Source organism: Prunus dulcis, chromosome 5 (genome assembly GCF_902201215.1).
Source record: "Prunus dulcis chromosome 5, ALMONDv2, whole genome shotgun sequence".
In the NCBI taxonomy this organism is placed as follows: domain Eukaryota; kingdom Viridiplantae; phylum Streptophyta; class Magnoliopsida; order Rosales; family Rosaceae; genus Prunus; species Prunus dulcis.
Window position 1 is genome coordinate 9979681 of NC_047654.1, and position 14452 is coordinate 9994132.

General features: G+C 37.2%; 2 protein-coding genes across 3 annotated transcripts; one reads left to right on the forward strand and one right to left on the reverse strand.

Annotated features, from left to right (window-relative positions):
- Positions 1-143: 143 nt before the first annotated feature.
- LOC117627457 (mitogen-activated protein kinase kinase kinase YODA) lies at positions 144-7124 on the reverse strand. Of its 2 annotated transcripts, XM_034359572.1 has the most exons (12): positions 6946-7124; positions 5316-6123; positions 4435-5166; positions 4058-4145; positions 3809-3871; positions 3501-3661; positions 3302-3377; positions 2926-2985; positions 2737-2844; positions 2386-2613; positions 1710-1801; positions 144-1328 (listed from the first exon to the last, which is right to left on the reverse strand). In XM_034359572.1, exons 2-12 carry the CDS (start codon positions 5873-5875, stop codon positions 824-826), a joined length of 2673 nt encoding a protein of 890 aa, XP_034215463.1. In that variant the 5' UTR covers positions 5876-6123; positions 6946-7124; the 3' UTR covers positions 144-823. The 2 variants fall into 2 exon arrangements, with proteins under 2 accessions (XP_034215463.1, XP_034215464.1); XM_034359573.1 differs by lacking the exons at positions 3501-3661; positions 3809-3871; positions 4058-4145 and having other exon boundaries at positions 6946-7107.
- A 5320-nt stretch (positions 7125-12444) lies between these two features.
- LOC117629004 (putative B3 domain-containing protein At1g78640) lies at positions 12445-13074 on the forward strand. Its single transcript, XM_034361535.1, has one exon. The coding sequence runs from the start codon at positions 12445-12447 to the stop codon at positions 13072-13074; it is 630 nt and encodes a 209-aa protein (XP_034217426.1).
- Positions 13075-14452: the final 1378 nt, after the last annotated feature.

Below are 14452 nucleotides of genomic sequence, written 5' to 3' on the forward strand. Positions count from 1 at the left end.
TGTTTTGAGTCTTTATGGCACAAGGGGTTTCTAAAAATACCCGATTTGAACTATCTTTATAAAAACATTATATCCAAGGACCTTACTGAAATTTTTGCTTATTCATCAATAGTCAATAAATAAGGTCATCAGCAGAAGATATCTAAAGAGAGAAATACAGGAGGAATTAGATTTCTTCTATTTGATGCAAGTAAATTCAGATACAACAGTATAAAGCCGCACAGCCCATCCCATCTTAAGAACTGGACTGAGGCGCCAATGCCATAAACTGATACAGGTTCAACAACAATCTTCACAAAATCTCAACTCCAATTTAATTCCCAACCCCCACTGTACAATAATTTGTGCCATCTCAACCACCCTCTTTCCTCCCGGAAAAACAAAATAACCAAAAAATGGTCAGGTTCAAATACGGCATCTGATAGCCTCTTTTTCTTTTTTCTTTTTCTTTTTCCCCAAGGAGCAACAAAATGTACACTTTTTTTACAGCAGCAGAAACATTATCTTTACAAGGAATTAACAAAAGCCGGATCTCCAATGACCGCCTTCGACTCCTGCGAAGGGAAGACTTCAACGGTTCAACCACTACCATAGGAGAATCTAGCTTAAGAAGCCTCTTCTGCCAAAGTACTGCTTACCACTGGAACATGACTGAGCATTGAGGCCTTTCATATCATGTTTCTCTTCTGGCAATCAGGGTATCAGAAGATCCAAAAGCATCATTTGTCAAGTTGTTGACTCTTACAGTACAAAATGGACTTTTCAGCAATGCCAATACGCCAGAGATCATGCACCCATTCCATATAACTGCTTTGATAAACCACTAGCGAAGATTAAGGTCCATGGAAGGATTCAGCTTTATATGATCCCTTAAGAGCTGTTGAGACACACGATCAGCCAAAATCGACTGCACATCAAATAACTCCTGGGGGTCCCTGGGAACAGGATTCCCTATCTGGTCTCCCGGTGCACCATTATCAGATGAAATTATATCCAAGAAAGCACGAGAGGCTTGTGGAATCCCTCGAAATAGGTCTGGCTTTGGCTCATGGTATGGAATGCTGCCATTTGTATAGAAACCACAGTTCTGAGATCTCTGGCTCTTCCCCATGCCTTCATGTAAGTAGGTTGTTGGCTGCTTCAAGTGTTGAAAAGGAATTGCACCGCTGCCACCAGTGAGAGGTGTAGATGAGCCGGATGTGGTACGAGGGCTAGATATGGGAGAAGGAGACATCCTTCCGCTGAAATGTTGTGGTGATCTAGAATGTAGAAGTGGACTTCCAATAGGAGAAACAGGGCACGATACGTTTCTTGGTGTATGGGCATCACTGAAAACCATAAAGGAAAGGGAAAGGTTAAAATTTTAATGGAACATTGAGAGATGACTAGTAGACAAATCAGTCCTCATATCCCGAGGTGGCATTAATATCAACTAACGAGTTTCCCAACATTTACTTCTGTATGGGCTGTGATGGTATTGGCATTGCCTTTCTTTAGATGAAGGGTTGAAGCATATATTGAGCATTCTTTAATTCAAAGTACAAAATTCCTGTGTTTAATAAGCTTAACTACTATTCTGTGGGTAAATGAGTTGCAAGCAACAGCAAGATAAAAACCAGGTATTCATAATAACATGATGATTTGGCCATCAATTTTAACCACTCATCTACACATAATAAAGATATAACTGAGAGAGAAGGAAGATATACCTTGATGCCGAGGCAGTTTTTGAGCCTCTGGACTGATGGATGCCCATCCCTTCTGAGTCCAAGTTAGAATGATTTCTCCCGTGTCCAAAGGCCTAAAAGAATATTTAAAAAAGGAAAAGAATGAAAGCTGCAACTGATAAAGCAGACAAAAGATGAACTTTTTAATGTTCTACCCCAAATATGCCAGCATAAATTGACATAAAATATTAGGCCCCAAATAGCATTGCTGGTTGTCCACATGAATACATGGAACCATAATTTCTGTTTCCCACAGCATATCCAACATATATGGACATAAAAAAACGTGTTATTTTTGCGTAGATTTTAAGATCCGGAAAAGCCTTTTCATGTCCAGTGTCAGCAGAGCATGTTTATATTTATACGATGTACAATCACAGAAGAACAATATGAAGGGATGGGAAACATTGTGAATCTTGTTAGTTGCATACAAATACAGCAATTACATAAAGCCATAAAATTCTCATGATATTAAAGCCCTTGTCTTTTAGATGCCTACATCATGAGGTATTCTATACTTAGTATTAAAAGTGAAAACTTAATATCTGGTTGCCATAAATTCAACAAATCTGAAAAATGGTAAATGCAATAGTCACATATGTGCAGTTTAATGGCATAGAAATCGAATTTGTGGGGGCGATTGGTTTAGGGTTTATACCAGAGATCTCACTGCAGGAGGTCCTTCGGAAGGCTCTGCACTCAAAATGGTTCTTTCCAATGGAGCAACATTTTTAACAAAAGGATGCTCCAAAAGCTGAGCAGCTATAGGACGATTCAGTGGGTTACGTTGCAAACACAGCCTAATAAAGTCCTTCCCATCATCTGACAGATGATCAGGAATTCCAGGAAGTTCCTTACTGTTTCCAATCTTAAACATAGCAGCAACCTTTGAAGCACAAACACAAGAACCAGGTCAAGGAATTTTTGTCATGCAAGAACTGTCAATGAGAAATGTATAGCATTAGACTATTTTGTAATACTCCAGTCTATGAATCCAAATTTTACTAACCCCTTCATATTGACTCCAAGGTGGTTTCGTTGTGGCCATCTCAAGAACAGTACAACCAAGGCTCCATACATCAACCGCAAGATTACAACCGTTCGAATTCTTGATAACCTAAACAGTTGAGTAAATAATGTTACCACAAAGCCAGAAAAAAAATCGTGATGCAAGAGTGGAAAAAGGAACCATCCTGACCTCGGGTGCCATCCAATATGGGCTTCCCTTGAACGACAATGGACAAGACTGCCCAGTTATCTACAATTATTCAGATAAGATTAATTAGAACACTCAGATTCAAGGTTGACAGGAAAAAAAACATTAAACAACTTGGAGCAATGTAGCCCTTTTTTTTAAAAACGTTGTCTCGTGTTCTATTTCTAAAACAAAAGGTAGAAAATGGTGTTACAACAAAATGAGTACTTAACAAGCATATTTTCACTCTCATAACACACTGGCTTATAGGATCTCTTACAATGCTACCTATCAGCATCGAGGTTTCATGCTAACTGGACAATCAAAAGAAATGATTGAATGGTAATTACACTAAAAACTTGCAAATGAATGATCTTACATGCTTAGCCATCCCAAAATCTGCCAATTTTACCCGACCATTGGGATCTACTAATATATTTGCTCCTTTGATATCCCTGCACATAATAAGCTTATCATTAGTTCAAATGACATTCCTAAACAATCAAACTTGACATTCCTAAATGATTAAAACACATGGCCCATAAGATTAATAAAGTTTCAATAATAATGTGACTGACCGGTGGACAGTGTTTTTGGCATGTAAGTACGCAAGCCCTGACAAGATTTGTTGAGTATAACTACGAATAGCTATTTCACCTAACTGACCATACTCTTGAAGCAGTTTATAAATGGATCCACCAGACATATACTCCAAGTATATGTAAAGTTTGTCATCTACCTGCTCAGGCATACACCACCACATGTCAACAACAGGAATGACACACTTATTTAAGAATAGTTACTATCGAACGTGTAAACAGCCAATCTTGACTGACCTAGGCACCAAAACCTTTTTAGATATTACACAGTAATAAGAGGGACTTACTGTCTCAGATCCATAATACTGCACTATATTTGGATGCCGTAAGCGACTTAGCAAAGCAATTTCCTACAAAACACAATGCATAAGTATATGCCACTTGAATTGTAAAAAAGACGAATTGTGCATTCAATAAAGGAACACAAAAAATATGTAAAGCTTGTATTGAAAAGTTTACTAAGAAATATTCTATTCTTTGCACTACTGGAATTTCTAACAGATCTACTGGGTCACTGACTGGCAAATAGAACTTACTTGCCCCAGTTGCTGTGCACTTTCTTTTGATTTTGCATCATCTGCAAACAGAGTTACCTCCTTCATTGCACACATCTCACCGCTTTCACTGAAGCCCAAAAATTGAATCAAACCAGACATTCAAAAATTCCAAAGAAGTTGTGCAGTACTTCTAACGACAACAAAGTGGACTATAATAAATCATAATTTTAAGTTCAGAAACACTGTCTGCTTAATATTTGATAAGCACAGGAAAATTGTAATTTTGAAATGCTGATACTTGAAAATTTCAATCTGTCACATGTAGCTTACACTGTCTGCTAAATACCATACATACAGAGAAATTATACAACTGTAAAATTTGTAATCAATTAACAGAGCTGAGTTTGGCTACAAACCTGTTAAAACCAAGATATACATGTCCAAATGTGCCCCTCCCAAGCAGGCGACCCTTCTTCCAACGTGAACCAGGACTTGCTGGATTCTCTGCCCTATTAGGGCTACGTGGAACTGTGGGAGTCGTTGCAGCTGAATATGCAGGAGAAAAAGGACAGGTATTAGTTATTGTTATTGGAGGAAGGGGCAACCGGTGGCTTTTCTGCTTCCCATCGTCAGGCCGGTTTGTAGGCGACTCTGCAGCTGGCCCTCCAGCTCGTGGATGCAGAGGGGTAACAGCACCACTTTGTATTCTGGAGCTGGGGCCAGGACTGGTCAATCTAGGACTAGGTATTGGAGAACACTCAGGGCTACACCTATTGTGCTGCCAAAACAACTGTCCTGACAGATCCCCTCCGACTGAATTATGCCCAGAATTTTGACCTGAACCTGGACTAGAGCTGTGAGCAGAAGCTATTTCTGGATAAGGCTTCCCTGCCCAGAAATTGGAGTTCCTAACTTGCTCAGAGCCATATACTCTCATAGGACTCCTAGAAGGACTTGACAGTGAGCTGTCTGGAGCACTAAAGAAAGCACCATGGTAAGGGATTTGTATATTCTGCATATGTGTGCTTGATGGTCTCCGTTTAGGTGATGGAGACAGAATCTGAGTATTGAACAGAAGATTATCCGGCTTCACAGTCTCTTTTGAGTTCTTTTGGTCGACGGTAGGGAATTGATCCTTTTGCATTACACTTCAGCAAAGATAGAAGTAAATTTGTCAGGGGTGGACACACGCATGCACTCACACACAGATGAAGCATTTACAGGTGAATATGACGGTTATCTAACATCATAACCTGAAATAAGATCTTCATTCTCAATGATATATATTAAAACATACCTGGAAGGGCTGTTCAAAGTTGTTCTGTTTCCATTTTCATAGTCAGATCCCATGGGACTTAGCAGACGTGAGTCAATTGGATCATCACTATCAGTAGAGCTATCATAAGATATGGAAGCAGTAGCTATATCTCCTTCAGCATCAGTAGGATCTTCCCTGCTTGAGACACATTCAGGTCTTGGAAGGGGCAAATAGAACAATTGATTGGACCCTCTGTCAGATCCTGGTTTTGAGGATGCACTGATGCCAGAGTCGGTACGTCCAATGTTAGAAAGTTGCACCCTAGGGAGGGGTAGTGGCTGGGCATGAGGCCGTTCTGCAAAGCTTTGGCAGCGTGATACTTGTTTGGAGGGTGCAGGTGACAGTGCCCTGGATAGAGAACCCATTTCTGAAATAGTGTCGCTGCATGGCCTTCGAGAATTTCCTGATCTACTATTGAACTTCTCTTCCGATGAACTCTTAAGTTTTCGGTGTATGGTTGCTATGGTTTCAATGAAACTCTCCTTATTTGCTTTCTTCTTTACGTCTTTGGATGAAGACTTCCTCCACCAAGAAGGCATGCTTATGTAATGAACAAATTACAGTAGGCAAATCCTGAGATAAATTACTCTCCTTGATTATAGATAAGCTATCACATTTAGACCAACTTAATGAACTGGTGTGCACCTCATCTATTCATAACAATGAGAAGTAATCCAGAGCTCATATCTATGGAACCTCTGAATAACAAAACTCAACAGATAGCCTTAACACATTTAGGAAGGGGTCCTAAATGAGCTGCTCAATAGAAATGGTACTCAATAAGGACCTGTATAAATATTAGAATGTTTTTTTCATTAGCTCTTGCCAAGAACAAATACAATAGACAAATACTTTCCATAAATGTATCTCTCATAAAAATATAAATTTGAATGAACAGTAGCTGCCGAAGTCATAAAGAATGATAATCCAGATTCACGAACTACTGTCAAAATAACACATTTTAATTATAAATGTTGGCCTTTTCCAGACCCAAAGAAAAAAAGTTGCCTTTCCAATTGCAAAAGGAAAAAAAAAAATCAACAAAACTCTAAAGCCATTACATTTTTGTTTGAAGAGCTTTGTTTCTAAATAAAGAAATGCTACAGTTTTCCCACATTTGTGAATTTTCCATTACAGACTTGTTTCTAAACCTTTATTTGTAAAGTTTTCGGGCAAACAGAGGCTATCAATATTATACTAACGATCACATGTCAATAGCACACTCAAAACGCTTAAGATCCCAAAACACACTTCCTCAGCTCAGATCTACGCAATTCAATCACCCATTTCAACAAATTCAATAGCATAACTTAAAAATATTCAAACCCAAACGAAATTAGCAAGTGAAAGAAAACTCTCTCCTACCAAAGAAAAAACCAACATTAACTTCTAACAATTTCGAAATTACGACTCGTTAAACAAAACCATAAAAAGCAGAGCTTAAGCTATTCAAACCCAATGGCGGAGACAACGCGAGCTAAAAAACGAAACAGGCCCATAAATTCACCACATAAATTGAAAAAAAAACCTTCCGAATCATTCAATTATTTGCAGCTCAACAGTAGAGTTCAAGGCACTGAAGCAAAAACCCTAACAATGAATCACTTACAGTGTGGTGGTGTATGCAGAGGCCGAAACGACGACGCTAAGAGAAAAAGCTCGAAACTCAGCGTTCGTCTGCCTATCTGTCCTCCGCAACACGGCTAAGCGAAGAAGCTGAAAAGACACCGAGCAAGGAAGAGAGTTTTTAGAGTGAGAAGAGTTTTTTGTCTGTGCGTTAAGTGTCTCAGAAATAAAATAAATTAAAGTGTTAATTAATTAAATAAGGACGTTTAGGCCGCATCGCGATATATGGTGATGACATGGTACCGTTGGTGGTGACCAATCGATTTCGAAGTGATGACCTCAGTCGGTGTTGTTCATGGCTAGGAACGGTTGCAGGTGAAGGTGTATGGGGTGTAGCGTGCGGTGAGGAGTATGGGATTTTTTAATGTTTATTATAGTTTTTTAACGGCAGCTTTACTCAAATATTATTCCATTATCACCATGCTTTACGCAATTGTGTTTTTCCTTTCTTTTGTTGAGATCCTTATTTTTGGTTTATCCATAGCCTATCGTTTGTTTCGAACCTTTGGCTTTGTGCAATGTCACAGGTAACATTATTTTGTCAAACTTGTCAATTGTAATCTAAATTGAGAGTTTCAAAATTGTTTTATGAAACGAAATTTACTTAGCAATGGGTAGGGAGTTGGACGGATGAATTTTGAATTTATATTGTTAATAATGTATCGATAATGTGTTGGTACGTTTTGTTATTAACATGTTATCAACTATGATATCCACACATCTGTAGTACTTTTTTTAATATAAAAAATCAAACATTTTGTCAAGAAAAACAAAGAATTTTATGAGTACTAAAACAATTTCTAAATGATAGCATTTTAAAAATGGGATTGAATATGAATAAAACAAATGTCATGGAGATGAGTGGTGTGTGTAGAAATAGTGGTAGGGGTGGCAACATCAGCAAGAGTGATGCTGTTGGTGATGGGAGTACAGATGTGATGATGTTGTGATGGCCGGGGGCGTGGCGGCGGCGTGTTGGTGGTAAGGTGGTGGTGATGGTGTTGGGAAGTTGGTGGCGATGGTCACGGTTGTTGCTTTCTTTTTTTCCCTTAAAATATTATAATATTATAATTGTGGAGATATAAAACAATTGTCATTTATGAAAATTGAACTCAAGAACCCCTTCAATAAATTCGAAATAAGCTTTGACGGAAATGACCTCTACTTAGGTTTGGATTTGACACCCCAATTCCAAGGTTTTATTATCCAAACAGGCCGTTACATAATTCATTTCACTCTTTTTATTTCTTGGAAATTCATTTCACTTAAAGAGAAGTGAATCACACGCCAGCTTCCATCCAGAGATTTCCAAAGTTTGTTTCCTTATGTGAATTTTCAGTATATCTATAGTAACCTCCACAAGAATCACACTGTCTTACCATAATAGCAGGTCTATGTGCTCTGGTTGCCAATTAAATAATATTCTATAATTCTTAGGTTTTGTATATATAAAATAAATAAATAAATCCCTCTTCTCTTGTCCTCTATTTTCATTTGCTTTTTTTTTTTGGAAATTCAAGGATTTTTCTTCTTTCTGACCATATATCTCTGGTTTGGGACGCACCCAAACTTCTCCCTTTTACTACTTTCCTTTCTCTTCTCCGGCGACGCACCATATCTCATTTCTCGACAATCCAGGTACGTTGGTAACTTTTTCATGTTATTAATTTATTCTAAAATTTAAACAAATAGCATCATTTCAGTAGATATTACATCAGCTTGATGGCGTAGTAGAACTATCATACATATTTTTTTTTTTTCCTTACAAAGAGTATTATTGTTTTGATTTTGTTCTTCTTGTCCATAATTAACCTCTTCACATTTTGATTCTTGAACACGAAAAGAGTAGCTTTGGGTTTTACTAAGAAAAAGAATTAGCTAAATAGACCGAACCAGATGACTGGTCTCATTTGTTTCGATTTTCAATTTTTTTTAAGATTCGATATTCAAAATTGAAATAGACCGCCAAAACTGATTTAAAACGTCACTATGTTGGCAATAAACACAAGTGTCGGCTTCTTATTCGCTGGTTTCAAAATTATTATTGTTCACATTGCACAAAAACAACCCACAATTTTTTTTGCACCCAAATCTCTTTCTCCTAAATGACCCACATTTTTTAACCTAATATATATATATCTCTCTCTCTCTCTTTTGATCTACTCTTTTAGCCCCTGTTCCAACCACTATGGCCTATGTGTGTCTACTTTCTCTCTAGATCTCATAAGTCGAACCCAACCATACGATCCTCTCCCTCCGCCACGGCAACCCTTGATCTCCCCATGGGTCAGGGCTCATCTCGTATGGATGGGCATGGGAATATAGCTCTTGCCCGAAGTTTAGCCCTTTTCTATTATCAATGTCCAACATTGAAAAGAGAAATACTGCTAGACTAAAAGATAGTTCGTCTATGCTTACACATTTACTAAAATAAAAATATTAGAAATATTAGAGAACTTTAGTTGAGGGATCCCTCAAATAAGCTTATTTGAGAGACACCCTTATGGGACCTATCTACATTGTATTTTCATAATCTGAACCGTCTATGTTTTAGGTATTCCTCCAAAGATCATCCCTGCAAAAAAAATCATTTTAGTCCAAAATCATTTTACCACTCAATCAATGGTTGTAGTTTTAGTGTTTTCTTGAACCACCAGGATCGTTGATTCTGTTGATCACAACTAGATGTCTTAATGGCTTCCAATTTTTGCTATTTTTTTGCAAAAATGATCTTTGAATGAAGACTTAATGGATAATTCAGATAGTTGAAACGGACCCTACAAGATGTCCCTCAAATATCCCTCAATAAAAGTGGATTGTTAGAAATATATATACTTATAGTTATTTTAATCTTGAGTTTTAATTTATGATCTTCTTTTAAACTTGTGTGTAGTTGTCAATAGTTTTTGTTTTGGTAAAAAAAAAAAAATTTGCTATAATACAATATGGTACATATTAATGTGTTTATATATTTCTCACACACACACAAACTACCCATTAATAGAAATGAAGCCCTCAGGTGTTTGTTTGTCTTCCCCCAAAAACAATAACCAATTATAAACCCTTGTTGTTTCTCTCAGTTTCAGCAATGGAAGCAGTGCAACTCTCTACAAACTTAACCCTTGCCACCCCCATGCCACAACTACAAGACCAAGTTCAAGACCAATTTCAAGACCAAGTTGAAGACCAAGTTGAAGACCAAGTTTCAACAACGTTGGCTTTATGTGATCCATCTTGGACACAACTGAACAGAACAGAAGAGGAAGAAGGCTCAGCTTCTTCTACCCCAGCACATGAAAACATCTGTACAATAATGCAGAATGTCATAGAAGAAGAGCTGAAAAGAAGAGCAGTGGCTGCCCAGATTTCCAGGCTGCTCACAGTTTGCAGCTACAATCAGATACTTCATGGCATGTGGAGGGTACCAGCAAACCCGAGCCCATTTCGCAATGTTTGGGAGATTAGGAAGACACTGACAACAAGCGATGTTGGACAAAATGTGAGCAGGACCAGCAGCAGGCTGCTGCTGAACACACATATGGTCAAGAAAAGTCTCCTGCCCTACTGGAGTTCTCGACTTATTAATCGAGTCGAAAGCCACGAGGGAGCTGCAGTTACAATCTACGATTGTAACACAAGCTCCCAGCATCACTTGACTTTCAAGTATTGGAAGAGCTCAAGGACATATGTTTTGATAAAAAAATGGAACAGAGAATTTGTGAGGAGGAGGCAGTTGAAGGCTGGCGATGAAATTGGATTTTTCTGGGATGTTCACAGGTTGATGCTCATGTTTTCTGTGCTTGGACGCGCAGGGCACCAACTGCCTTCTTTTGCTTGAACAAGCAGAGAACATTTTTAAGGAACTTTTTTCAGCTTTTGGCAGCCTTTGTTATTGATCAAACATTGGCATATGTTCTGGATTTTTGAACTGTTTGAGGCTTAGTTTTCTTGGTTTCTTAATTTGCTTATCAGAAACTTTCTTATGTTATATATGCTGCTCATTTGAACCACATATTTTAGCACTTATGAGTATTCAAAGTGTTTGGATTGTGTCATGATATGTTTTACTGCACTTTGAGTTTTCGGTTTACCGGAAAGAATTCACAGTCCGGAGGGTGCCGGAATTAGAGTCATAAAAGGAGAGGTTTGTAAGCCAGTGCCACAAGGAACTTTAGTTACTTCTGGTTTTCTATTTTTGATCAAACATTGTGGAGTTCAGGTTAATTTATTGAATTAGTTGAGCACTAATTTTCTTAGTTTGTTTAAGTGTTATTGCATATAACATAACCAATTTTGGATGGAAATCTTTTTTAGCTATGGAACACACAGAAGATAATGCTTCTCTTATGTGGAAGGATTTAGTCTATATATATCGATGAGGACATATTAATCGTTTTATTAGTCCGTAAATTCATATCAGATTTGCATTTGAGTACCTTAATTTTCAAAATGGCTCCCGTGGTCCTTTAACTTTGGTTTCGTTAAGACAAATGGTCCTGCCATTAATTTTATTAACTTTTCTGTTAAATGCAGAGACAAAATGGTATTTTTTTTTATCAAAATTGATTAAAATATGAATAAAAAATTAAAATTAAACTCTCTCTCTCCCCCTCTATCCCAATTTCTACTCCCCAAAAACTTGATTTTTTTGTTTGTTGGTTTTTTAATTGATTTGCTTCTATTGTTATTTTAAATGTATGATTTTTTTTTATTCAATTTTTTTTGTTTTAATATTAAAATACCATTTTGCCCCTGCATTTAACAAAAAAAGTTAACAAAATTGACGGCAGGACCATTTGTCCAAAAGAAACTAAAGTTAAAGGACCACGAGAACTATTTTGGAAATTGAGGTACTCAAATGCAAATCGAGTTTAAATTCAGGGACTAATAAAATGATTAATCCTATATGCTAACAATAGTCCTAGTTACACAATGGAAGAAAGTATAATACACTTATCTGTCAAATAAATAAGTAAAAGTGTGCGGGATGTGTTGTTGGCTCTATACAAGTCATGATTTGTGAAGCCAATATAGTAGAAATCTAATAATAATTTACGGTTAAAATATATGTGGTATCCTACTAATTGCGCCAATGTCTTTTCAGTTAAAACACTCACACCCCGGAGGTCTATTGGGCCTAACCAGACCCAGAATATTAGACTTGGATGATTAAGGTGGGGACAATATCAGTCCATACTTGAATTTGGCAGTGGACTCCTACATTACATGTATTTAGACAGAAAAGAGTATGTTATTAATTATCCTCCCTAATTACCTTTTTTGGTTGTCAAACCATCCCTAATTACTTAGCCACCAAGAAAGCTACAGAGTCTCTACAAGGAAAAATCTCCAATGCCAAAGTAATTTCTTTATAATCTCTATCTCTATAAATAGCCCATAGTGACTTTCAACCCAAGTATCACAAACTCTACCTCTCAGTTTTTTTTATTTTTTGGGGTCTTCCTCTCTCTCTGTTTGTACAATGGAAGAGAAAGAGGCCTCAACAACACTAACCCTTGGCCCTGCAACTCCATGCCCACAAGAGAAAGTTTCAACAGAGCTTGGCCTTGCAACTCCACGCCCACAAGATGAAGTTTCAACAGAGTTGACTTTGTGGACCACAAATAAGAAGAAGAGAAAACCAGAGACAGAGTGCCCTGTTCCGAAGAAGAAAACAAACACAAATTTGGTCTCCTGGGTGAAACCTTGTGAGGCTTGGGAAATCAAGAAGACACTCACCCCTAGCGATCTCGAAAACTTGCTAATTGTGGAAACCAATTTTATCGAGAACCAGGTTATGTCTTTCTTGGGTGACACGTTTTCCAAAAGGGTACTTGAGAGCAAGTATGGCGCCCGAGTCACAGTTCACGACCGCGATACATTTTCGAAGCATCGAATGGTTTTAAAGCTGCGCGATTCGCCTAGGAGGAGTTACATTTTGGATGAAGATTGGCAGGAGGAGTTTGTGAAGAGGAGAGAATTGAAAGAGGGTGATGAGATTGGAGTTGGCTGGTACACACCCTCAAATGTTCCTTCCAAAGCCATGTTCACTTTTTCGGTACTTAAACGGGCAGGCCAACCTGCAGCTCTTCATGATCAGGAATCAGTTTAATGATGTAACCTGTCTGTAAGAATTTTTACTAAATTTTTTTATGTACTTCTGTCAAAACCGCTAAGTAAAAATACTCAACTTTAAAGTTTAATATATTTGGACTGTGTACAACTCAACTTTTCGAGTATTCTATATCTCCCATCTTTGCTTGGATTTCCATATATTTTTTTTTTTTGGCCTTTAGCTCATTATAATTTTCAATCTTTTGGCTGTTTGTGGAATTATTATTATATTTTTGTTTCCGGTGTTTTCACAAAACTTTATGAGGTTTCAAAAATTATACTTACACCCCTGAAGTTTCATATTGTTTTACAAAATCCGTTTTCGTTTTCAAGGGCGAACCTATGTGGAGGGCATGCCGGGCAGCTGCCAGACCCATTTTGTGAATTCTCTTTCTTGTGAGCTTTATTCCTCTATTATCTCTCGCTCTTGTGGGCTTTAATTTCCTATTCTCTCTCTTGTGGGCTTTAGTTTCCTATTATCTTTCTTGTGGGCTTTAATTTCCTATTCTCTCTCTTGTGGGCTTTAGTTTCCTATTATCTTTCTTGTGGGCTTTAATTTCCTCTTGTAGGCTCTCTCTCTCTCAATTGGGTTTTTATTATTCTTATTATTAATTTTTAGGATTTGAATATGAGTTTTGGTTATTTGCTGATAATATATTAATATTTGTGGGTGAGCTTCTGCTATTATTTTTGTATTGCATTGCATTTACTTTTTGTTTTATAAGCTTTTTTTTATGTATAAAGATGCATTTGAGGGTAATGCTCATTACTTCTATTGACTATGTGTATTTTTCGTATGTTTATTAATGAAATTCACTCATACCGTCGAGTTTTTAGTGTAAGTTTCGTCCGGCCCGCTATTGAATCCTGGATCCGCCACTGGATTGTTCGTCCAAAATTTGATGATTTCTTTTAAAAAAATACTCATGCAAATGACAAAATAACCTTAATGAATGCATGTGCAATCTAATTTCAAAGGCTAACTTTGTCATTTAGAGTTTTTCTTTGAACCGAAAAATCAATGAAAATGAATTTTGTGAAAACAATTTAAAACCTCAAGAGGTGTTAGTATAAATAACTCTTTTCAAAATCACCAAATTTGCTATATATTTAGATAATAATTAGTGTTTAAGCGTTGGCTAGTACATAGTTTTGAGTCTTTCACTAAATGAGATCAAAATGGAAGGAAGACAAGAGAAGGAGGGGCGGCACAGCCTTGGAAGTGCTGGGTTACTTCCTCTCATTGCAAATTGTTTTTGGAGTGCAACCTCAATTTCTTCCCCACGCTAAGGTTGTTTTTCTTTTTTAAGTTTTTGTTATTATTTTCAATGATAAAGTTGAGTACTACTAATTTTAACGGTAAAAAATAATAATAA